Source organism: Bos grunniens, chromosome X (assembly GCF_055505025.1).
Source record: "Bos grunniens cultivar Pamir isolate PY7600 chromosome X, Bosgru_T2T1.0, whole genome shotgun sequence".
NCBI classification, from domain to species: Eukaryota; Metazoa; Chordata; class Mammalia; order Artiodactyla; family Bovidae; genus Bos; species Bos grunniens.
In genome coordinates this window covers 18,233,705-18,260,367 of record NC_141194.1, presented here as the reverse complement: position 1 = coordinate 18,260,367, position 26,663 = coordinate 18,233,705, and the positions used below count along the sequence as shown (strand labels likewise).

The following is a 26,663-nucleotide window of genomic DNA, read 5'->3' as shown; positions in this document are numbered from 1 at the left end:
CTTTAATGTCCAGTTCATACGCCTCTCATTTCTTCAAGCCTTCCTTAAACAACTGAAAAAATGTTTTCTCCTTCATTTCTATAAGTCCCCATAACATTTGATCACTGCTGTTGAGTGGGCTTACCCCATTGTGTCTTGGGTTACTTTTGCATTGTCCTATTTCCTCCTGCTAGATGCTCAGTTGGTAGTTTGGACCTGAATGAGAATGGGGGCTCGGTGAAGTGGGAGGTAGTAAGGATATCTCTGGACCTTAGCTGGGCACCAGAATTATTCTTATGTATATTAAAGCTCTTTAAAAATTCTGGTCTTAGTTATCAAAAGGTCATTACGTTGTCCCATGGATTTGCAACAGCATTCACATGAATATCAACTGAGAGCTAACTGACTATGAGAACTTGGCTGCTGGCTACCAGAAGTTTTTTCAAATCATGCATTTCCTATTTTGTTATCTCTTTGGTTGTTGTTTAGTTGCTAAGTCATATTCAACTCTTTTGTGACCCCATGAACTGTAGCCCACCAGGCTCTTTTTTCCATGGAATCTCCCAGGCAAGAATACTGGAGTGGTAGCCATTTCCTTTTCCAGGGTATCTTCTCGACCCAGGGATCGAACCTGTCTCCTGCACTGGAAGGTGGATTGTTTACCACTATGCCAAAGCCTTTGGCTGTGTGGATCACAATAAACTATGGAAAATTCTTCAAGAGATGGGAATACCAGACCACCTGATCTGTCTCTTGAGAAATCTGTATGCAGGTCAGGAGGCAACAGTTAGAACTGGACATAGAACAACAGACTGGTTCCAAATAGGAAAAGGAGTTCGTCAAGGCTGTATATTGTCACCCTGTTTATTTAACTTATATGCAGAGTACATCATGAGAAACGCTGGACTGGAAGAAACACAAGCTGGAATCAAGATTGCCGGGAGAAATATCAATAACCTCAGATATGCAGATGACACCACCCTTATGGCAGAAAGTGAAGAGGAACTAAAAAGCCTCTTGATGAAAGTGAAACTGGAGAGTGAAAAGGTTGGCTTAAAGCTCAACATTCAGAAAACGAAGATCATGGCATCCGGTCCCATCACTTCATGGGAAATAGAAGGGGAAACAGTGGAAACAGTGTCAGACTTTATTTTTCTGGGCTCCAAAATCACGGCAGATGGTGACTGCAGCCATGAAATTAAAAGACGCTTACTCCTTGGAAGGAAAGTTATGACCAACCTAGATAGCATATTCAAAAGCAGAGACATTACTTTGCCAACAAAGGTCCGTCTAGTCAAGGCTATGGTTTTTCCTGTGGTCATGTATGGATGTGAGAGTTGGACTGTGAAGAAGGCTGAGCGCCAAAGAATTGATGCTTCTGAACTGTGGTGTTGGAGAAGACTCTTGAGAGTCCCTTGGACTGCAAGGAGGTCCAACCCGTCCATTCTGAAGGAGATCAGCCCTGGGTGTTCTTTGGAAGGAATGATGCTAAAACTGAAACTCCAGTACTTTGGCCACCTCATGCGAAGAGTTGACTCATTGGAAAAGACTCTGATGCTGGGAGGGATTAGGGGCAAGAGAAAGGGGACGACAGAGGATGAGATGGCTGGATGGCATCACTGACTCGATGGACGTGAGTCTCAGTGAACTCCGGGAGTTGGTGATGGACAGGGAGGCCTGGCGTGCTGTGATTCATGGGGTCGCAAAGAGTCGGACACGACTGAGCGACTGATCTGATCTGAACCACTAGAGAAGTCCAGGATCTCTTTGGTACTCTGTCTCAAAATTATGAAACCTCAGCAGTAGACTATGGATCTGAAATATTTTCCAAACGAACTCTCTGACCTTTTATTTCTTGAAATGACTGCATCACAAACTTGGTATGACAGTTCTTTTCTGGTTTTGAGTTTTTCAGGGTGCATGGTCTGATTAGGGAGAGTATGTATGGCAGGCCCTCTCTACTGAGACACACAGTGAGGGGGCTGACTTTTCTGGCTCCTTCTTCAACTTCCTGCCTGTTTCCCTTTCCTCACCACCTCCTCCCCAATCTGGGGGTGGCATAAGAAGACTGGAGACAATGTAAGTGCTTATGGAAATGTGTAAGAAAAAAGTAACACGTGAGTTGGGAACTGCTAATGTATACAGCACAATTATAAAATTTCCACACGGGATATGAAACAATGTGGCTTCACTCCAAATGTGCTACAAGAGATATTCATAAAATATCTCAAACCCTTTTAGCACCCACCCCTGCATGAATGCTGTGCTCTTTTAATAACTGTATCAATTCTACAACATGGCATATTTATCTTAGGAAAACAAAAGACTGAGGAATAACACTAGCCCTACATTTTTGGGAAAAAAAAAATTACATCCTGTTTTCTGCTAGAACTAAGTCACATAATGTGTAGTCTGTGCATGCTCTGAGATGTTAATATAAAGCTAAGATTATTTCCTTTTGGCCAAATACACTTATTACATTTGTTCTATTTATCCCCCTCCCATTTTGTCCCTTAGAGTATCTGATAATCGATTTTTTCAGGAATGAATCTCTTAAAACGAATGTCTCCTTCCATTTCATATCTTACCTTTAAAGTGCTTTTGAGAATTCTCAGCCTGTGTAGTTTTTCATTCATCACAGGATCATTACATCTCTTTATAAAGGATAGTTTGTATTCCATCTTGGTTGAAATGCGATGTTCTCCCAGAGGCGACAGACTGGCTTGTTCCAATGCCCTGTATAAATCTTGCAAAGAGTCTCCTAACTTTTCTTCCCTACTTTCACCTGCAATGTCCAAAAAAAAAAAAAAACCAGAGAAATATGAATCCAGTGTAATACAGTGATTTGACACTCCAAAAATCTACTAAACAAACAAACAAAAAAAATCTGAGAAACGGAATAATGAATGATAGGGAAAACACTATTACATTAAAAAAAAGAAAAACAACCCATCAAACCCACAGTTGCTAGTTATACTGGGTAAGACTAGCTACAGGCAGCCAATTGTTTTAGAATAATAGGATGCTTTAATAAAATACTCTTAATAAATAGCAAATCACTGTACATATCTTGAGTCCATTAAATTCAAAGAATTACAGTACAAAAGGTACACAACACAGAAACAATTCTGAACATAATTTAACATTTTAAAACAGTAATGAATATCCCTTATCATTATACTGATAAGCATAGATGTGCTAAGTAACAGAGCTCTCCTGGTTTAACAACACTGAATGAACTGATGTTTACATTTTTCTAGAATTCATAAGATGGAATGGCATTCGCTGGAGTATATATGATTGTAAAAATCTTCCAAAAGTATGCTGTAGAGGATTATTAGGTTTCATGTGACTGCCATAGTAATGCCTGCCACACTGTAAATACAGTAAATGATCATCAATAATAATGCTTTAATTAGAATGACATGTGGGAATGTTTATATGCAAATATAAGTAAAAATATGGCATGTATTGAAGGAAGCTACTTAACATTTGAAAGACCAAGGAAGAAAACACTCCAATTAAATATTTTTGAGGAAAAAAAAAAAGGTCTGGTTCAGGAAAGCATCTTGAATCTATTTGAGCAAATCAAACTACCATATTATTCTTGAATTGTCTGACTACTGATGTATTTTTCTCAATGATAAACAAAGATTAACTTGGATTTTGCTTGGATTGGCAGATAGGATTAGGGTTATATTACATTTCCTTTAATAGAGAGCCAAAGAGTCCTATTTGAGGAATGCTAATTACATTGGCCCAAAAAGCAAATATGGAATATCATTCATTCCACCATGGTCCATGTGAATATTTTAGGCTTTCTGACACATTTTTTTTTTTAAAGACACCCTAATTGGTAATAATGTAAACATTTATATGTGTCAGGAACTAGGGTAAATGCTTAACATGCATGATCTCATTTAATCCTCATAGCAGTACTAGGAGTAGATCTATTTGATTTTCATTTTCTAGCAGGGAAGTACCTTGCTCAAGGTCACATTTACTAAGTGGTGGAGTTGGAACTCCAACTGAGCAGTGTGGCTCCAGAATTCATGATTTTAGTAAGAATTCTAGACTGCCAGTTTTGTCAGGAATCATTTGAACTGTGTATTAAACAGGAGGTGTTAATGAATTTGTGAGATGCTTGAAATACAGCATTGAAAAAAACTTTTTTAGAGTGTACCTAAAACTTCCCCCAAAGCCCACAAACACAGTACCTTAACTTGAAGGGATCACCTTTAGGATGAAAAAGTGACTTCATTTAAGTTTCATATTCAATTTTTACTTTCCTGCTAAGGTTAGCAACTATTGGTAAGTGTGATTATTGAGTTCTCTCATTAGAAAGTCCTTTGTTATCAGCACCTGCTACCACTATTCCTCTACAACAAACTTTAACTTTCTAATCATATATCTAAGTTAGAGCTATAATCTAAAAGTACAAAAAAAGAAAACAGCTTTTTAATTTTCTGTTGCCTCATCCTTCAATGTTTGCAGCACCTAGAGGATTCTGAGGGGTGGGTGGGGGTACAGAGGACTGTAAAAAGAGCAACTAGCTGCCTTGTAGGCTAAGGTTGAAATGAGATAAGGAATTTTAAACAGAATGGTTTGGAGCCAGGAAGGCAAAAAATCATAAGGTTATTCAGTGTAAAACTAAATGGAGTTGTAAAAACAAGGATACATTTGAACAGCATAATTCCATTTCATAAAATCATAGGCCAGGAAAGAACCCTGAGGAATTATTTAGTAGTTATCATTATTTTTGCTTCAAGGCAAGACTGCATCTTAAACCAGAAAAATTTCATAAAGCAGAGGGTGGGGGAGAAATCGGAGCCCTAACAGATGTGAATTATAGTAGTCTAGGTATCATGAAGCCTAATGTATTATTTGCTTTTCAGTTCTTAAAGGAAGGTAAAGAAAAAAGGAATTCAAATAATAGTTTTAGGATTCAAGGGAGGCAGAAACATTTCCACATAGTAAATTTTTAAGATAACCTTCTTCCATATTACCTAACACTGTAAGGAGTATATATTTTGTTGAAAAAACATTCTTACCCAGTTTTCTTTCTCCTCAATTCTTACAGTTTGTGGAATACTGAGTCACATGCTGGATTATAAAATAAAATTTCAATGTAGTTTTATTTCAAGAATGGTAAAGATTTAATATAAAAAATGACAAACATGACTTAACACTGAAAGCTTTTTTTTTCTTCTTCTTGCCATTAAGGGAGGGGGGAGGTGGAACACGTTCAACCAAAGTACAACATATAATTCTACAAAGAATCTGGTTTGACAGCTGTAAGGAGAATCAAGCATGGATTTATCTTTGGGCAGCACATATGAACAGGGAATCACAAGGAGACAGAACACAGAAACATTTCCAAGCTATGAATGGAATAGAGATATTAAAGATAAGTCAGGCCTCCTTCCCCCACCCCTACACACCACACACATATGTGACACAAGACACAGTCGTGGGGTGCGGAGGATGAAGGATTGAGATGCCAGGCTCCTACAAAATGCCACCAAGTACTAAACATTTTAAGACTAGACAAAGAGTCCCTTTATTTTCAGAGGAAGGGGGTGAGGGCCGGAGTCACATTTGAAATCTGATTCACTGTGCTCAACAGTCAAAACAACACAGAACTCAACATTCAAGACAAAAACAGACCTTTATTTTCTTTTATAATTTTCAAACTGGTTTCCTTGATTTTTTTTTTTTCTTAGATGAATACCAATTAACTCAATCGGGGCTACCGCTGCAACTGAAAATGTGAAAGCACCTTTACTTCTTCTTTTTGCCCTCTTCTTCTTTGTCTCCTTCTCTTCTGGTTTCTCTTTTAAACCCTTGCTTTTCTTCTCCTAGAAGAGGCTTGCTTTGGAAGAGGAGGCAAGCACTTGGTGAGGTCTGCTTCCTGATTGACTTTCTTTCAATGTGCCAATTCAGTCATGGGAACACTGGCCCCAAGCCCAGCTCTTTCGGAATTTGAATGGATGGTTTCTGAAAGTTGGTAAAGTGTAGAAAACCACATGCAAACCACAGGACATATAGAGGAACCTTCTGTGATTCCTCAAGAGGAAGTGTATCCCTGGTACAATGAAATTTAAATTTGTATCAAATTGATTCGGAAATTCTGGGCCTATGCAGGAATAAATTTGCCATCAAATCACATTTACATTTACAACATGTAAATCAGTCCTGTGTCAGATGACACACTTTTCTATTTCAATTTTATTAAAGTGAAGAGAACATATAAAGTTCTCTTTCCTATATAAAATTTCATTGATAGATTTGAGGATCCCAATGAAGTTATGGATAACTTGTATTCTGAGCCAAGGGAGGACTCGTTTCTGGCTGTGTCATAGTGGCAGGGCTAGAAGAAGATCCTCTTTATCGTTTCATTTATACTCTAGCTACACCATGAAACACTGTGACTCTAAGAAATGCACTGAGCATCAATATAGTTGTGTCTGGCTCCTTCAGGTTGAATATGACCTCCAGGCAGTAATAAAAGCTCAAAGAAAAGATTAGCCAATAGAAAATAATAGTTGGTTGGAACTTTCTTGAAAAGGCTTATTAGCAGATGATAACGCATTCCTCAAACACCGCAGGATGTTTGGTTGACCTATTTCCTTACATTCATGCCCAGTGTTTTTAAACCTGTTCGATTGTATACCCTTTTCAGTTAAAACACTTTTGTTGATAAATATTCAATATATGTATTACTCTATATTAATAGATAGATAGAAGAGATATTCGAGAAAATGAGATGTGAAACCTGAGGAGAAATCCCAATGTTTTTTCGTTCTGTACCTCACTCCATGTGCACCTCTAGAGACCTAGACTGCGACTTTCCCTGAGTGCTTATGCCTTGCTCTCTTTGCATTTCCCAATCTTCTACAGGACATGGTGTCTGATGAACCCAATGTTTAAACTGAGTGATGATTTTCTTCACTTTAGACACCAAGTACTCCAAAGAGGACTCTGTATCAGTCTGAGTAATTTTTTTATACCAGTCTCTTGTGTAATGTCGTTCATGTTTCTTCGGTGAAAATTAAGAGCAGAGTTTACAAGTGTGGCGACCTAAAATGTTATTCTGGTGTCCTCGCTGTTTCCCTGCCTCTGCAATGACAATGTGGAAGGAGAGTAAAAAATGAAAACAAAACAAAACAAAACGAGTATACGAACTAGGCTCTTAAAGAATCAAGTCAGCAATGAATAATCAGTTCTTGTACATGTTTTGGAAGGGAACTGTGCTCTTTTAAAATAGGATAATGATGTCCTCATGGAAACAGTTGTTCCTTCCACAACACAACTGGGTAATGAGCATAGAAAGCTGGAAAAGACTAAGTCACAAGTGGGGGAGAAGGCTGGACATAGTAGCATTAGTCACCAGTCAAATGTGAGAGGTATTCGTTCTTGTACGGTCGCGGAGTGCTCTAAGGCTTCCAGGCGAATGGCATCAAGTATGTGGAGCACTATTCTCACCATGAAAGGCAATTAGCATTTGCATTTAGACACAGGACTGTTTTCTGTGAATACTAATTTACCAGTGCACCATAATGAACAACTTATTTCTATGTAAGGTGCCAAAGTTTTAATGGGTTTAATGGAGATAGGTTCAATATCTGTAGGTTTTTTTGCTAAAGATGATTATGCATTCAGGAGTTTACACTATAATCTGAATTGTTTTATAATGAAAGATTAGTTCTTTTAATTCATGTTTTTATATAAGTCAACTAGCTATGCCTTGTAAAACTGGGGGGAGGACAGTTTGTTATAAAGCATACGATTTTACAACTTGGCTTTTACTTGTTACTCTGTAATCAACTACCCTTCTTAGAATTAATTGGTTTGTTTTATTTTAGGCAAAATAACAATAATTTGTCTGATGAAAAAAATTGAGGGGAAAAAAAAGTCCTTTTTTTGAAAGGACAGCTTGAGTGAGTCCACCAATATTGCTAAGTGAATTTTTAAGGAATATGTGAAACCCATCCCTGTACGAATGACCTTGTGCTTCACCAAAATTAAGTACAGCCGTATCAGTGTTTGTAAATCCCTTCTGCACAAAAGTAAAGCTGACTTCCACAAAGAGGTGACACCACAGACAGAGCTGAAGCTTATTCTACATTTCATTCTCGAAGCAGGTAATTTCTGCCGAATTATGTGGTTTAATGCCACAACTATGAAAGTGGTTGTATTTTCAGGGTATTACGGTTGTTTTTATGACAAATAGTTCAGATGGCAAAATCTTGGTGTCCTTGGCATTGATTTATTGACCCAAAGGGAAGGTTCTTTGAAGGAGAATTGCAAACATAAATAACAGATTCTATATTTACCCAGCGAATTTAGAAAATTTATATAAAGATATGGAGGTCAAGGTACCTGGTTCTTAGGAAAGAATTCATAAAGGATACAGTTTAAAAACAAAGCTAAAAGATGATTATTAAAAAATTAATGTGGAGTCATCATATTCCTTAATGAGAAAAAACTAAAATTCTTCATATCATAAAATTTTACTATGACTTAAACAGGGAGAATGACTCAAGACAATCCCACGAATATTTAAAACCAACATAATGCTTTTTGATGCATTTCTATATACCAGAACCATCATTTTTATATATACTTAAAAAAACACATTAAAATGGTTAGAGCACAGAGGCAACTGTAAGGCATATCAATGTGATTTTATTCACAACACAAATTCCATTTGTGAGAAAGAAGCATAGATTACTCCTCTTTAGAAAGATATTTACTATCAAGCATACTTAGCAAATTATTTAGCTATCTAAAAAGATCTGATACCAATTGGTCATATTTTTATTTTTATGTAATTTATATTTTTACAAGTATTCACATTATGCAATACCACACACTGCGGCGAGAGGAAGAAAAAAAAACATTTCCAAATACAATGTTAAATTATCTGTTCATTGCACAGTATGAAATATCCATTAATTAGCATTAAAATTATTACAGAGTATCTTATCCAACTAAATAAAGGAAATTTCACATCCACTACAGAAGAAAAATAAGCAATATTGAGCCATAAGGGACCCAGTTACATAGTATTAAATAATATCTGAAACTATTTTGAAAGACAACCAGACAAAATACTTTTTCCAAAGTGAAAACCACAGCCTATAGATTTGGAAAATTTTACAGAAAAGAATAGCTCATGCCTGTCCTATGAGGCAACACCATTTGTATACAAGTGCCAAGAAGTAAGGAGAAAGTTAGGATTTTAGCTGAGGAATCTACTAAAGCCTGGCATGTGGCATTTTCTTCATTAGTGCCACTGAAAGCAGTCTCTGTGTTGCACCTGAATACACTTTATAATAGAATAAACATAGTAAGTTTCAGAGCAGGTTGTAGATACCTTGCCTTAATAGATTACACTTAATGTAGTACAATACAGCACGTCAAATTTTAAAAATGCAAAAATACACTTAACACACAGAATTCGCTTTCTCTGCTTTGCCTTCAAGAGGCCACTTAAGAGTCCATTGAACAGCCAGGGTTTTCTAGTTATTGGAGCTGATCCCTCTCCTTTCCTGTGACAGGAGAACACAACTGAGCCCTTCCCCAGTCAGTACCCTTTGCCTCTGTTCACCCACAGAAACAGCAGTTTTCTGTCACTGTGCTCCATCTTGACTGGCTTTGATCTTATGCTAGTCCCAGTGAAGAAAGCTTGCATTCTTCTTAAGAGTGGCCTGCCCCTCTTAATATCCCTTTAGGGAGGCCCCCAATCCAAAACACTTGATGATCTAAGCTTTTAAAAGTCTGTTTTCTGTTATAAACAGCAAGGTCGAGGCCATTTTAGTTGCTTGCAAGAGGTTGATGTTAAGTCTGCGTCGTGCCGACTCTCTCCGATCTAAATTCTCTAAACATTAGCTTATCAATCTGTGAGTCCAATGGGTTGAGTGCCAACAGAAGTGGATCCGATTTGGCATGGAGAGGTTCTACCAACTCTCGCAGTGTATTAGCCTAATATGATAAAGCAGTGATACAATATGATGAAAGACCTGCGAGTGCCATTATTTCCAAAGCATATTAGTATTTGTATTAGAAATACCATCATGCAATACCCATGAAGAGAAAAGAGAAAAATATGGCTAGAATTGCATATGGTTTTAATACCATAATGTCTTTGTGTTGGCATGCAAGTCTACTTGGCCAAAAATGGGACTTTATTTTAAGCTTGGTTATCTCGAATTGCCAATCTTATGTATATAAAATAATACATAGCACAGATATATCTTTTCTCACCTCTATATTTGTACATGCGTATCTGTAATTTTAATCAGAAAGTTTATGTTAAAAGTATTCTCCATACACATATAAAATGATTAATCTTCTAAAAAAATAAACTGTAGTTCTATACAAGATCTTTCCTCAAATTCATCCAATCAAGAAGTATGAGGAAAACTTTTCTGGTCCACCTTCTAACTAACTAACCCGACTCACATGCTACCACGTGCTGAGTGGTGAGAGAAAAGCCCAGCTAGTGTGGCTCCAAGGAAGTGGTCGAATGCAGACCAATACAAAGTGAACAGAGGTGAAAAGCTCTCACACGGTCAACGTGATGAAAGGGTGACTTGACACCCGAGCACAAGCCACATTCTTAGGAATTAAGAAACTAGAAGAGACTAAAGTTTCTGAATGACTTGGAAAACTCAGAACAAGTGGGCTAAAAATAAACTGTAGTCTCTTTTAGTTCATTTTATTTTGGATTTTGAGGAGTTCAAATATTGCCACTAGGCACCAATCAGCAGTTTTTTTTTTTTTCTTTATAACCTAGGGCAGATCTTTATTTGCTACATCCTTTAGTACCTTTTGAGTTATATCAAGAAGAAGGAACAAACTGGGAGAGGGAACAGAGACAGCATGTTGTTCACTACTAGCTCCTTTATAAAATGGGAAGGGAGTGTGTTGCCCACAGCACAGTATTTAGAAAATAGGATGCAGTATGGTTCAGAAATCAGCAGATCTAATTTTTGTTTATCATATCATAACCTTCTTTTGCAGAAAAGGGGCTGGGAACTAAATAATCTTCATAGGTAGGTCAAATGAAAGAAAAGACAACACCTTATTTTTTTTTAAGAAAATTATAATACTGTAATGCGAACTCTGGATTCTACCACTGTTTCATAAGGTCATAGAACTTCAAACGGTAAAGTCAGAGGCAATCTAATGCTTGGCACAAGGTCATCCTTAAATTTAAACTGTTTCTAATTTATCTATGCAACTCAAATATTTCCCCTCAAAAACAACTTACACGAATGCTTTAATTTCTAGTGAACTCAACCCATCCTAAATCTGAACTAGAGCCTTGGTAATCAAGTCACATCTTAGTTACATTTAAGACACCATTTAATTAGGATTGGGAAATTCTACTTCAAGAGACTGGAAATACCTCCTCAGTTGAGGCCTTGCCAACATGCAGGATGGTGGTGGGTGGATCACTATTTCAAAGTGACTACAGCTATTTCCAGGGCTTCCCAGGTAGCTCAGTGGTAAAGAATCTGCCTGCAGTGCAGGAGACACAGGAGATGTGGGTTTGATCCCTGGGTGGGGAAGATTCCCTGGAGGAGGAAATGGCAACCTACTCCAGTATTCTTGCCTGGAAAATTCTGTGGACAGAGGAGCCCAGCAGTCTACAGTCCATGGGGTTGCAAAGGGTCAGACACGACTGAAGCGACTTAGCATGCTCAGCTATTTCCAAGTCTGTATATACTAACATAAGAGAAGGTAACTCTCTGGCAAGGTGTCTCTTCAACTAGTAGTGGTCAGCTTACCAAATCTCAGGGTAGAGGTCTGTTAAATACAGATTACTGGGCCCTTCCCTTACTCTACTCAATCAAAATTTCTGGGTATGGAACTCTGGAATCTGCATTTTAAGCATGCAACCCAGGTGATTCTTGTTGCCCACTGCAGTTTGAGACCTCGTGCACTGGGCCAGTCACACTGTGATGGGCTACACTGTGGGGAGGGCTGGTTGAGTGATGCCAACTTTTGTACTGCACATATAAGGAGTTTTTACGTCACAAGCTTTGTAGTTGGACACATCACACAGAGTTTTATTTTCAGTCCTGTCACCAGTATAACACTGTATTATGTAACTCAAATAATCTCAAGATTTTTGCCAAGAAATCTGATGGAAATACCCTGGTCTACTGAGAATATGGCAAAATGAGAGATTGTGGTATATTGCTTGAATAAATTCTTTAAAGATATACTTTTAGGTAAGCATTAAATAGCTCCTCTTTATTTTTGAGGCAAACAGAACAAATAAACAGATACTTCCAGACTCAAGCCTGCTGAATCTATGTCTTGGGGTGTGCATTCTGAATCTCAAGTATGAACAGCATTGGCAGGCGAGGAGGGTCAGATATGATGGACTGGTATACAGCTAATTTACATGAAACCTCTAAAACATAAAAACATATTTCATAAAGATACTGTTCTATGAAAGCCTAACTTCTGCAAATCTCATATCTATGTGTCTTCAACTTTTTGCAAGTCCCTTTCTGGGTCTCAATATTCCTTTTCCCCTCCCTTTGTATTTTCATCAGGCATTCTCACTCTGCCTATTTCTGTGCTGTGCTTAGTCACTCAGTTGTGTCCGACTCTGTGAGACCCTATGGACTTGTAGCCCGCCAGGCTCCTCTGTCTATGGGATTCTCCAGGCAAGAATACTGGAGCAGATAGCCATTTCTGACATCTCCAAACTGACAATTTTACCCCTACTCAAATCCCATGGACAGAGGAGCCTGGCGGGCTACAGTCCATGGGGTTGCAAAAGAGTCAGACACAAACTTAGGGACTAAACAACAACAAAATTTTGTGCCTGTTTATTTATTTTTTTTAAGGACAAGTGGAAATTGCGTGTTTCTAAACAAACAAACAAACAAAAAAAAAACCCCAAAACTTAAATTGTATGGCTCTTGATTGTTTTTATTCTTTTGGTCAATATCCCAACTATAAAAAATATTCCATTCCCTACTTCCTGCTCTTAAAATATACTTCACTATTTAACAAGCTTTTAATCAAGTACATTTTGAAACAACAGCAATATTTCTATCCTAGCCCAAGAAAATCAGTAATGTTTCTGTTTGGCATATTACTTAAATAATTATTGAGCTGCCATTCATCACTGAAACCTTTGATTGTGAGGCCACCAGCCCAGCTGGGTAGAAAGAGAAAGATCCTACTTCCCTGTTACTAAACCCCTCGAGATATGAATGGTGTACCCAGATGTAATGCCATGTTGTGTATAGGATGACTTATTCCAGTGTGGATCCACTTCTCATGCCAGCTCTTTACAGACTGAATCTATGTAGGATATGGTGAGAAAAATATTTCTTTCCCTTTTTGTTTTATGAATTTAAAACTCTTTCCATGCAAATTATAAGCAGAAATAGAAATTCTAGAAGTAACTTTTAGAAATGTAATCAGGCTAATAGATTATAAGGTAAGGATAGAGGTACAAACATTTGCAAGAGAATGATTCAGTTTGAATACAAAATAGGTAAAAAATAAGTCTTTTACTTAATGAATGAAACAGAAGGAAATACATAAAAATGGAAATAAGAAGTGCTTAAGCCAGAACAGCACTTTCAAAGATTTTTACTTCTGAGTTATGAGAGAAAACTGGTTCCACATACTCACTTCCATTATCGGTGAGCCTGAGGGCAAATTTAAGGGCAAAGCCACTGACAACTGGTCTTAAGCTGCTTGCAGATAACAAGGCAGGCATCCAAGCCTATCAATAGTAACACATGTGGAGCTCCTGGGAGAGTACAGATTGCTGTGAGCTTTTGAAAAAGATCTGATTTATTACGATTATCAGGATCTCTCTCTTCTTCTAAATGTATATGTTCACATTTAAGTTTTTCTTTTTGTAAAACAGGAATATCTAACACCATGAGTTGATAGTCAGTGATAATTTTTCTCAATGAAAGTCTTGGAAAAAGTGGGCTGAAACCTTGATTCAGAATGTTCAAACCAAGAGAGAGACTTATTTGTGGCTTGAGTAGTAGCTGTTCAAATTTTGAGGGTCTATTTCCTTGTAAAGATAAAGCTCAAACAGACATAATATCAGATTTTAAAAAATTTGTTTGTTTGCTTATTTTTAATACCATGGGGGAGGGACTAGGAAGTCTTTTATTTTATGAATGATGAAGTATTCTTTTTCAAAATAAAGTGATAAATAGCAAAAAGTAATATAGTTTGTGCTTATACGTCTAATACTTATGGATATCTTTAATTAGAAATTTCAGGTATAATAAAAATATTTGATGAACCTAGCCACAAGCAAAACAGATAAGGAAATACTGTTTCCAGATTAGAATGTTACTCTAACAATTCCATTCTCTGTGTATAATTCACAAGAGACAGAATATTTCCTTATGAAGTGGTATTTCATCTTAAACTATTTACCACTATACTATGACCTTAAAGTGCATTTAGGACTTATGGGTATATCACATATTACTTTTCCTGTCTGCATTAAAACCACTACCTGAAATAAAGGTACACCTGAAGTATCCTTTAAATTAAGCTTATATATTAGTAACAACTGAAAAGGTCTTTTATATTTAATAGTCACAGAAGTACTTATTATGTTAATTCAATTTAGCCTGAGTTTATATTCAATGAAGAGCCTATAGATATATTAGAAAAATGTACTATGGAATTCGGCCACATTATATTGTCATTCCAAATGTCATATTTCAGATTTTAAAACAGAAAATGGGAGGAATTCATTTTTATAGACATGCATTGTTCAATAAGGATTTAATGGGTGCCTATGTATATATATATATGTGTATACTACATCAAATGTTAGGGGTAAATATACAAAGATGATAGTCTGACCTCAAAGAGTTAATGGCATAGCTGTATAACCCCTTCCCCATTTTTGTCTTATAATTTTATAATTAAGGATTATCAGTAAAATAAAGCTCTACTTTACTAGTATAAATATATATATACATATACACAGATACAACTATATGACTATAATGTAATTATAAAATTACCCTAACAATGTATATTATATGAATATATTAATTTAAATGGATTAATATATTTGGAATACATAGAAAATAATAAATTTTAGGGCAAATTTAAAGAATACCACTAAAATATTAATATATGTGTGTATATACATGTATATATATATATGATATAAAACAGCTGAGTTCTGGTGCTTAGAATAGACTTGAAAACTGAAGGGGACTGGAACAGAATAGAGAACCCAGAAATAAACCCATGCGCCTATGGTCTATTATCCAAAGGAATTAAGAATATATAATAGAGAAAAGATAGTCTCTTCAATAAGCAGTACTGGGAAAACTGGACAGCTAAATGTAAAAGAATGAAATTAGAACATTCTTTAACACCATATACAAAAATAAACTCAAGGTGGATTAAAGACCTGAATATAATACTGGAATCCATAAAACTCCAAAGAAAACACAGGCAGAACACTCTTAGATATAAATAAGAGCAATTTTTTGGAGATCAGTAAAGCGAAGGAAACAAAAGCAAAAATAAACAAACGGGACCTAATTAAACTTAAAAGTATTTGCATAGCAAATGAAACCATTGACAAAATGAAAAGAACCTATGGAATGGGAGAAAATATTGGATTGGTTCATTTGGGTTTTTCATATGTAGTTACTGAAAAAAACAGAATGAACTTTTTGGCCAGACCAATATTTGCAAAGGGTTTACCTGTGATAAGGTGTAAATATCAAAAATACATAAGCAGCTCATACAACTCAACATCAAACAAACAAACTGAGTAAAAAATGGGGAGAATATCTGAATAGACATTTCTCCAGTGAGGACATGCAGATGGCCAACAGGCACATGAATAGATGCTCAACACCGCTAACCACCAGGGAAATACAAATCAATACCACAATAAAATATCACCTCATACCAGACAGAATGGCTATCATCATAGAGAAAACAAATAACAAATGTTGGTGAGAATGTGGAGGAAAGGGAAGCTTTGTTAGTGGGAATGTAAATTGACACAGCCACTATGGAAAACACTATGGTAGTTTCTCAAAAAACTAAAATTAGAACTATTATACGACCCAGCAATTCCACTCCTGGGTATATATCCAAAGAAAACAAAAAATACTATTTCAAAACGATACATGCACCCCAGTGTTCATAGCAGCTTTATTTACAAGTGCCAAGATATGGAAGCAAGTGTCTATCAACAGATGAATGGATACGAAGATGTGGCATATAATGGAATGAATGGACTTGGAGGCATTATGCTAAGTCAAATAAGTCAGACAGAGTATGACAAATAGTTTAAAATATCATTTATATGTGCAATCCAAAAAATACAAAATATATATTTTGTATATAATATAACAACAAAGAAACATAGTCACAGATACAGAGAACAAACTAGTGATTACCAGTAGGGAGAGAAGGAAGAAGGGGCAATATAGGGGTGGGGGATTAACAGGTACAAACTACTATGTATAAAATAAATGAGGATATATTGTACCACACAGGGAATATAGCCAATATTTTATAATAACTATAAATAGAGTATAACCTTTAAAAATTGTGAATCACTATACTGTGTACATCTGTAACATATAATATTGTACATCAACTACACTCCAATGAAAAATAAACAACAACAAAAAACCTTTAAAAAAAAAACTTGAAAGGAATCACAATATGCCACCTTAAAATATACCACTCTGGCCTAAGGATTATTTTGAACTGAAGGTAATTAAGAAACAGTAGACACAGAAAGACCTTTGGCCATCCCTCTAACTGCCATAAAGCAGGACGTATGTTTCCCACTCAGAAACTGTTCATCCTCTCCTCTTGCATTCCGGGAGAACAATGCTTAACACTGAAGACAGAAAGTTGGCATCAAGATGGGTCTGCACGAACAAAATCTTACTAAAATAGCCCTTATCTTCTGTTAGTTTCCCCATATATAAACTTTTCCAAAATTTACCACTTTAGAAATCCAAACCCCCTTTCTGTTTTTTTGTCACTTCTCCGTAATTTACCATGCTTTGTTAAAATGGTATATAAACCTCGGATCAAAGTGCTTCTTTGGGTCTTCATTTCTTTCCTTTGAAGGCCTCCATGCACATAAAAATTAAATTAACACAATAAAACTTGTATATCTTTTCTCTGGTTAATCTGTCATTTGTTAGTTTAATTCACAGGTTCCAGGTAAATAACCTAACAGAGCAGAGGAAATGTTTCTTTATTTCCCTATAAAACACTTAAATCAAGCCTTAAGCCATTCTATTCTAAGTCATATATATTTTAAAATATTTATACTAAAAATATTTAAATATGAAGTACATGTATTTCATCAAGTTATTTTGAGATAATTTTCAGCAACATGGATAGATGGCAGTTTATTGGCTCTTGCAACCTATTTTATGATTATTTATTTTAAAGTAATCTTTTTACAATTATCATTTCCAAAAGAGGTAAGAGAGCTAAAGACTTTTTTATTCTCCAATAATGCAGAGATGAATGATGTATATTTTTAATTTATGAAAACTTGAAATGGCAACCCACTCCAGTACTCTTGCCTGGAGAATCCCATGGAGGGAGCAGCCTGGTAGGCTACAGTCCATGGGGTCGCAAAGAGTCGGACATGACTGAGCGAGTTCACTTTCACTTTCAGCACCTTACATGGTTATATTGAGTTGGCTAAAAAGTTTGTTCTTATGGACTTCTGTAAGAGCTTACAGAAAACCCTAAATGAACTTTCTGGCCAACCCAATAATAAAAGGATGAAATTCAATAGATGATATTCAGTCTGGATGATAATCAGTGTGAACCGCAACTCAGTGCTGAGAACTGCCAACAGGTATATCCTATGTGACAGAACACTTCATCTGTGACTATGTCTAGTCTGCCAAAATGAAAAGGTAAATTGGGACTAGCTACATTTCAGTCATTTTCTTGACTATTTATTTCAATGAATTACTCTTTGGTCCTTCCAACCCTATTAGGACATTCTCTTTCCTAGTGATAAGCAATGAAAAAAGCAATTCCAATGTTATCTGAACCTTGAATCACTTATAAGACTAGATGGTAAAAAAGTCTTCAGAACACTGATTATACTTTCATGACTCAAATTATTTCATTTGCCTGTTGCACTTGACTTGAATTCTACAAACTGGACATTCTGATGGAATAACAGGTAAAGGTATCTCTACCTGGGGGGCTTGGAGTTGTAAAGACACATTTCATATGCTGAGTCCATCAGAACTTTCTCAAAGTAAACAAAGGTCTTTTTGCCTTATGTCCTCTTCTAAGGTGCTGAGCAGCAAACATGATCTAGGATCAGTAAATTTTGAGCTGATACAAACTGTGCTTTTATTGCCCAGCTTGCTATTAAGGTAGACTAAAAGTAGACAATGGCATAACTTCTTAATTCTTGAAAATTTTATCTAAAATAAAGACTTAATGTACATTTTTTTTCAAATTAACAGTAACATAGATCTTATTGAACTTCTGCTCTATAAAGTTCCAGCCTATTCTTATTCTCACACTAGAGTCATATACTACCCTCGAAGTATGGCCATACTGATTTTGGTGAGATTACTTAAAAAAAAAATATCATTCAGTATCAGCTCCAGTATCATGATACCATCCAGACTAAATGAGGGGGAAAATAGAGGGACTGATCTGTAGAAGTGAGTGAAATAATAAATTCTCTTCAATAAGAGTACCATAATGGGTGCATGTGTGTAGGTTGGGAATAGTAATAAAAGGAGTGATTCTTATGCTAAAAATTTTAAGATATTACTTTCTCTCATGCTATAACACTGTTTATGACTATAGAAACTTGAAATGGACTTCTGCTTACTTTTCCTGGCTGAACTTATATTACCAAAAATTTGCAATACTGATTTCCCCCTTCAATAACTTCTAAATGTTAATACCTTGTTACTAACCTCCTTGGCATACCAGCCTGACATTTGGGATCATTTGCTCATTAGCAACTTTGGCAAGAAGTTACTTTGGGGGCTCCGCCAACTGAATTTCTTAGCAATAAAGACAACCAAAAATACCTTTCCCAGCAAAGCAAGTGACAGAAAAAGTAAAAAGAAAATTCAAAAGGTGTTTGTAATAGTCTAAAATTTTATGTAAACAGTTACTTATCAGAATTCATATTTTTCTTACCTCAAACCAGTTATAAATCTAATCTCTCACCCTAATCAATAATATTTTCAGATTCTATTTTTCAATATATAATAATTACATCAGAGACTATTCTCATAAATCCCCATTGTTAGGGTTATCTGCATACAATGACATTTAAACTATTACATTTTCAGGTATTTAAAATATATTGTGTACATGATAAGAATGAAAACTATTTTGGTAAAAACCACAATAAAATCATGTCTATTAGAAAAATAGCATGGATGTAAACAAATTAGCATGAACATTCATCTTAGCAAAAAACTCAGAGGAGAATAACGAATGTTTATACTCGGTCTTAGTTGTTTTGAAATGATTAGTTATTACATTTTGAACCAATGAACTCATTTTACTTTTAGGATAGAAAACTATGGAATCTAAGAACATATTTTTAAATAAAATACCCTATTATATATGTTTCATTTTTTCCACCCCTGACAAAATTGTAGAGCATTGCCCTTTCAAAAACAGTAAGTTTTACTAAAGCGTTAGAGATATGCTGACTCTCAGTGTTTTTATGGAAAAATACAAATGACTTTATAGCTATTGCAAAAGGTTTCCAGCTATATCTGTGCTTAACATTTATCATCACATGTTGAATTTCACATTTTCAAATGTAATTATAGAAAACTAGAATCATACAAGGAGTTCATTAGGGTGGGAGCTTGTTTTGCAAAATTCAAACATTTGAAATGTCAAAAGATTCTCCATATTGTACAACTTAATTTATATTCAAATATAGCAATGAATCACTCACTTCCTGCTAGTGAAAACAAGAAATCCAATTATATTAACAAATTTGGTTTCCATTTGTAAATTAGTTAACTTATAGCAACTTTATGGTACTAGCTTATGCATAGTATCTTTTAAAAATTAAGGACAATTTCATATTTAATTGAAGTCAGGCTTTTTTGTAATTCCTATTTAGCATATTTATATTAAACAAGGGCCAAGCTGTCTTCTCTAAGGTGAAAAAAAAAAACAAAACACAACCATCAAACTAGATTTGTGAATTTGTAAGCATGTGCAAATCAAGGGGAGACTTTGGAATTCTCAAGTTCCACTTAAGACTTTCTTACTATCTCTTCTGACTGGCCCCATTTTTGAGGGAGGGTAAGGAGACACTGATAGCAGCTAGGGTGTAATTAGTATCTTCCTATTAAATGTGAGGGGCCTTCCCAGGTGGCACGGTGGGTAAAGAATCTGCTTGCAATGCAGGAGACACAACTTCTATCCCTGGGTCGGGAAGATCCCCTGGAGGAGGGCATGGCAACCCACTCTAGTATTCTTGCCTGGAGAATCCCATGGATAGAGGAGCCAGGTGGGTTACAGTCCATGGGGTTGCAAAGAGTCGGACATGACTGAAGTGATTGAGCATGCATGTATCAAATGTGATCACCAAAGAACTCTGCAGAACTTTGGCCCTTTTTGTGATATTAACATATATATTTGTGATATTAACATATGTATAAAAGAGTACATTCTTATTATAATAAAATTAAAAAAGAGAACACATTATAATAAGTTGTACTGGTGTGTATGATCTTTTATAGCTAGTTGATCTGCTCTATCCGGATATTCTAAAACTGGATTTACAGTGATACATTACACCAATCCTTTCTTTTAAACCCATGCATAGTTATGATCAAGGTTCTAGAATAAGTTTTCTCATACTGATTTTATTGCGAGCAAGTGCAGAACTAATCCAAATGACACCAATAATAGATTTAGAACAAAGTTAGACAACCCAAAACCAAAATTAAAAGCAGCACTTTAAGACCACTATGAACAGTACATTAAGTATGTATACTACCATTTAGGAAAACTATCACATAATTTGAAAGAAACATTACTTCATACTAATTGACTAAGTGGAGTATACATCATAAATATACACAAAACCAGAACTTGACCAAGGAAAATGTCATGATGACATTTTCTTTCTCCTTATTGTAAATCTTCAGCACAGCACTAGAAAGTCTGTTTTCTCTTTGCAGAAAATCAATAAATACTTCAAAAGCAGAAACAGGAACTCTTCTTTAACAAAACAATACTTTAATTATAGAAGGCCTTGGGAACCAAGGCCTTAGTTTTAGCCATACTAGGAATGGTTTCAGATCTTAGTCACGTGGGCAGATCTGGTCTCCATGGTGATGCGAAAGTCAGCCTGAGAAGTGGAAAGAACTGTGGTACATTGCTCCCCATAGAAACAGACAAGCTGAAATCAAATGCAGCTTCTGTATTTAGCATCGCCAAAGCCTGAAGCTCCAGTGAAATGGTACCTTACTTCGGGAGTTACCATGGCAATCTGCTAAGAAAGGCAGGTTACAGATATCCACATCGTTTACTACTAAAACATCAAACCAAATGCCAGAGCACATAGGTTAAAAGTAACAATTTATTCACTAGTTCTGAATTTGGTTTTCTTAAATTGGGTTTAGAAGTTTAATAGTGGCACTGTTGTTCTTACAAAATTCATATAATCTAATTCCTGCAATGATGAGACCTGGGTTCAATCCCTGGGTTGGGAAGATAGCCTGGAGAAGGGAATGGCTACCCACTCCAGTATTCTTACCTGGAGAATTTCATGGACAGAAGAGACTGGCGGGCTACAGTCCATGGGGTCGCAAAGAGTTGGACATGACTGGGTGACTAACACTTTTCTTTTTCAAGAAGCATTTTTTTTAAAAGATTTTTTAATCTTAAGAAATAGCCTGAACAACTTCTACTCTCCTTCACTTTCGTGTAAACATTCTGAAGGCAAATTAATTATGATACTAACATTTGTGTTCTACTTTCTACTTTCTAAAGTGCTTTTTAAAAATGCAATATCTCAAAAAATGTGGAAAATAGAGAATTTCACTAGAGTTCACTTTGGTAATGAATTTTTCATGCTACCGACTGCAAAGTACAAGTGAGAAATCTGAAGTTGGAAACACATGGAAGTGCAAATGTTGTACTCTCTCATAGTGCCTTTCAGGGCACATGAATCAACTTTTCAGGTGTGCAAGAGGTGATACGAAGATACGTTTTATCATGAAAGAAAACATAGTCATCTACAGTACATCAGATTTGGTACCTGGAAATATGAGTGGCATCTTCCCATTTTACTTCTAAATCTGTTGCTTCTCTATCCCCTGTACCAATCAAAAGATTAAAAAAAATAAACAAAAAGATCTTTAGCTGACACCAAAAAAAAAAAGGGCAGAAAGATTTGGATTATTTCAAAGAAGATGAATAAAGCAGAACTTGGAAGGGAAAACTGAAGTAACTTTGTCCACCACGTGAAATACTTTTCAAATTCATCTCAACATAATTCTTCGGAAGTAGTTCTTTTTTTTTAAATATACCAATACTAACTTGATACAAATTAGCTATGAAAGGAATCATGTCAAAGTTTAAAATACTAGGAGTTTTGACTCAACTGGGGGAATTGTTTCACTATTTATACATATCAAGGTACATGATTTTTGGATACTGATTAGTTAAAATTGGAAAGTGCACCAATTACAATTTTTAGTAATAAAGAGCCAAGTGGTGTGCAGGGCTTTGATTTATTCTTTTGAAAGAGGGTATTAATGGTGATACTGACTTGCTATATTAAAACTTAAACATTTTAGTTTCTTTTATATGGGTCTAATATACATACAGATAAAGGAAACATCTTGCTAAATTTTAACCTCAATTACAATGATAGATCTGAGGGGCAATATGTGGTTGTGAGCATTCATTCTGCTGTTAGAAAGTTTTAGACTGAATCTCAGATGTGCTATTAACTACCAAGGAGTCCTGATCATGCTATTAAATCAGTTTCCTCATCTAGAGGATGAGGGTAGTAACAGTATTTATCTCCCAGGATTGTTGTGACGATTAAATAGGTTATATATTGTGCAAGAACCTTAGAATAGTTAGCACTCATTAAAAGTCTTAGCAATTATTTGTGATAAGATAATGTGTTCAACAAGCATACAAGATTTAAACAAAATACACCCTATTATAAATGTGTTGGTTTTACCTTAGGGAAGGCAACTCCATTACAGTATTTTTTCCATGTGGAAAAATATCTCTTCTCTCTACATGAGAGAAGAATGAAAAATTCAGATTTATGGACATGCCTAACTTTGCAGATTGCACTTCAAGTCCAGACTATGTAGCATACCTTTACAGAAAAGATAAACCACTGAAATGCCTTTCATTCAACAGACAGGTATAGTCCATAGGAAAGGTGAAGAGAGTTTTCCTAAGACAGTAGTGAAAGTAAAAGACCAAGTACGGAAACGGCACCCCACTCCCGTGTTCTTGACTGCAGAATCCCAGGGACGGGGGAGCCTGGTGGGCTGCCGTCTGTGGGGTTGCACAGTGTCGGACACGACTGAAGTGACTTAGCAGCAGCAGCAACACATAATTCAGTCATTCTATTCAGAATGTCTTTGATAACATTATTCAAAGACTGACCATTAAAGATGTTGTAAACCTGATTGAAATGAATTAAGATTTACTTAGAATGGAGGTAGCAAGTTAGAACATCTTCAGTTTTCACTTCCTTACAGTTCAAGTTATGCTCATTAAATATATTTCATTACACAACTGAAATATATAATAAATCATATTAATACAAATGGGATTTTTATTTCCCTTATCAATGTGTGTCTCCCACTTGCCATTTGACAGCTTATTTGACACACTAATGTGGCTAAATGTCCAAAATTAATTTTTTTCTTTAAGATACAAACATAAAAGAGGGATATTGAAGAGTTATTTTGAAATCAGTGCCCTCTGTGTGGGATTTTTACTGTCAAATCCAAAAGCATCACATATTTCAGCTTGCCATTATGGTGAACCATATCACCTCTGATGTATTATACAGCTCTCCATGACTACAGCTTCCTCTCCTATTTCTTCTACTATGTCTAATCTTTGAGCTAATTAAGAACACAACTTCCTCCTGCATTCACTTCCTCATCCAGCGTGAACCACTCTAACTAGAACTCTCAATCTCCTTACCCTCTTGGATAGGTACTAACCATACACTTTCAAGTATTCAACTTCTGCTTTCTTATTCCTACCTAGCCACTGGGCATTACTAGAAGACACTGTATGTCCATGCTGAGTTGGCACCATTCTAAATTCGGGTATTCTGACTTTTCATCATCAAGGATCACTTGGCAGATCTCTTATTAGTGCCTGGTTAGTTCAATTTCCAGTTCCCCATTGAGATGCTCCAAGTTTCCATTAGATTCTTCAAGTCCTACTCTCTACCTATGGATCTTCCTTTGAACAGATAACTACTTGCTTCCGCATTTGTAGAGGGGATAAAGTAACTCTCATTTGGACTGTTCAGTTTCCTAACTTGTCTCCCCATCACTTGTATGCTCTCACACCAATACATCTTCTGTACTTTTATACAGGAGAGTGACCTTTCTGAAACATGTCTGATTACAAGCACTTTCCTACTGAGATCTCCAAATGCTCTCCATCATGCTTTTTTGGGATACAATCCAAACTTCTGGGCATGGAATACCAAGACTTATAATTTAGTTCTTCAACAATTTTTGTCTCATCTCTACTCTTCCATATTATATGCTGTATTTTCTTAATTGTCATTTTTCTTCATTTCTACCATTGCTGATGCTATTTTTTTTTTAATCACAAAGAACCACTTTTCTTTTCCTCCTGGTGAAATTAAGCTTAAAAGTCACATCCTCTGTGACCTCTTGTCTAATTTCACAAGGTAGAAATAATCAAGACCTCTTAACTACTTTCATGAAACTTAACATGCTCCATCTTTTAAAAGACTTAATATACTGTAATGTTACATGTGGATGCTTTTCTCTCCTATTTGATGGCAAACTTACTGATTGATTTTTAAAAATCTTTGTTTTTCCCACACTTAGGAGAGTACATATTCAAGACATTGTGGTTGCTCCATAGATATTACTTAAATTGAATTAAGTCACTAAAATAATTTTATTTTAACATCTAAATATATGAGGTGCAGGGCTTCCCAGGTGGCTCAGTGGTAAAGAATCCACCTGTCAATGCTGAGAGGTGAGTTTGATCCCTGGGTTGGGAATATCCTTTGGAGAAGGAAATGGCAATTCATTCCGGTATTCTTGCCTGTGAAATCTAACAGACAGGAGCCTGGATGGCTACATACAGTCCATTAGGTTGCAAAAGAATTGGACATGACTTAGTGATTAAACAATAACAAACATGAGGTACAAGCTGAATAAAGTATTCTATTATACAACTGGATAAAGTGCTTTACTTCACTAGACCTTCCATTTTACTAAGAAGATCTACTTCAAGTCTTTAATGTGAACTATGTGGCAGAGGGGAAAACCTTAGGAAGATAGGTCGCTGAGGTCAAAGAATGCTATTTATGGCACTGCTATGTCAAAAAAGAATGATCTAGACCTTATATGAAGTGATAGCCTAACCACTGCTAAAGGGTGTTTCCTTGAATGACCTAGATTGTCAAGTTATTCACATGTCATTCACATTCAGAGTAGATGAGGTGAGTCAAAATTTTACTAAGATTCAGGACAAGCTTTTAATTATAAATATAGTATATAAATACATTCTCGAAAGGTCCTCTGTTGACAGAGGCTGATTAGAAGGAACTACTGCAAAAAAATCTTATTAACACCTTGCTAACTTGGAGAGTTGACTCATTGGAAAAGACTCTGATGCTGGGAGGGATTGGGGGCAGGAGAAGGGGACGACAGAGGATGAGATGGTTGGATGGCATCACTGACTCGATGGACGTGAGTCTGAGTGAACTCCGGGAGTTGGTGATGGATAGGGAGGCCTGGCGTGCTGCAATTCATGGGATCGCAAAGAGTCGGACACGACTGAGCGACTGATGTGATCTGAACTTGGAGAGATGCTGGAAGGCGTTGCAGCCTTGAGGTTTATTGCTATGTGCAAAACAGTCATTTCAGACGATTTTGAACGATTAGGTTTCTATACCACGTTGCTAAGGCAAAATAAGACACCATTACAACATATCCATTTCTGTCCTTTATTGTGCCCTTCTTTGCAAGAGATGTTCCCTTGATATCTCTAATTTTCTTGAAGAGATCTCTAGTCTTTTCCATTCTAGTGTTTCCCTCTATTTCTTTGCATTGATCATGGAGGAAAGCTTTCTTATCCCTTCTTGCTATTCTCTGGAACTCTGCATTCAGATGGGTATATCCTTCCTTTTCTCCTTTGCCTTTTGCTTCTCTCCTTTTCTCAGCTATTTGTAAGGCCTCCCCAGACAACTATTTTGCCTTTTTTTTTTCCCCTTGGGGATGGTCTTAATCACTGCCTCCTGTACAATGTCATGAACCTCCATCCATAGTTCTTCAGGCACTTTATCAGATCGAATCCCTTGAATCTGTCATTTCCACTGTATGATCGTAAGGGATTTGACTTAGGTCATACCTGATCTAGTGGTTTCCCCTACTTTCTTC

General features: G+C 36.1%; 1 protein-coding gene across 5 annotated transcripts in view; it reads right to left on the bottom strand.

The window, feature by feature from the left end:
- The window catches only part of CNKSR2 (connector enhancer of kinase suppressor of Ras 2), a 286,090-nt gene that overhangs the window by 2,881 nt on the left and 256,546 nt on the right, over nt 1-26,663 (bottom strand). For 4 of the 5 annotated variants that reach the window (XM_086387243.1, XM_086387241.1, XM_086387240.1 and 1 more), the window contains one exon: nt 2,568-2,764. In XM_086387243.1, the coding sequence (XP_086243369.1) occupies nt 2,568-2,764 (197 nt within the window). Of the gene's footprint in view, nt 1-2,567; nt 2,765-8,647; nt 9,967-26,663 lie in introns of those variants that run through there. The other variant, XM_086387245.1, reaches the window with a different exon arrangement.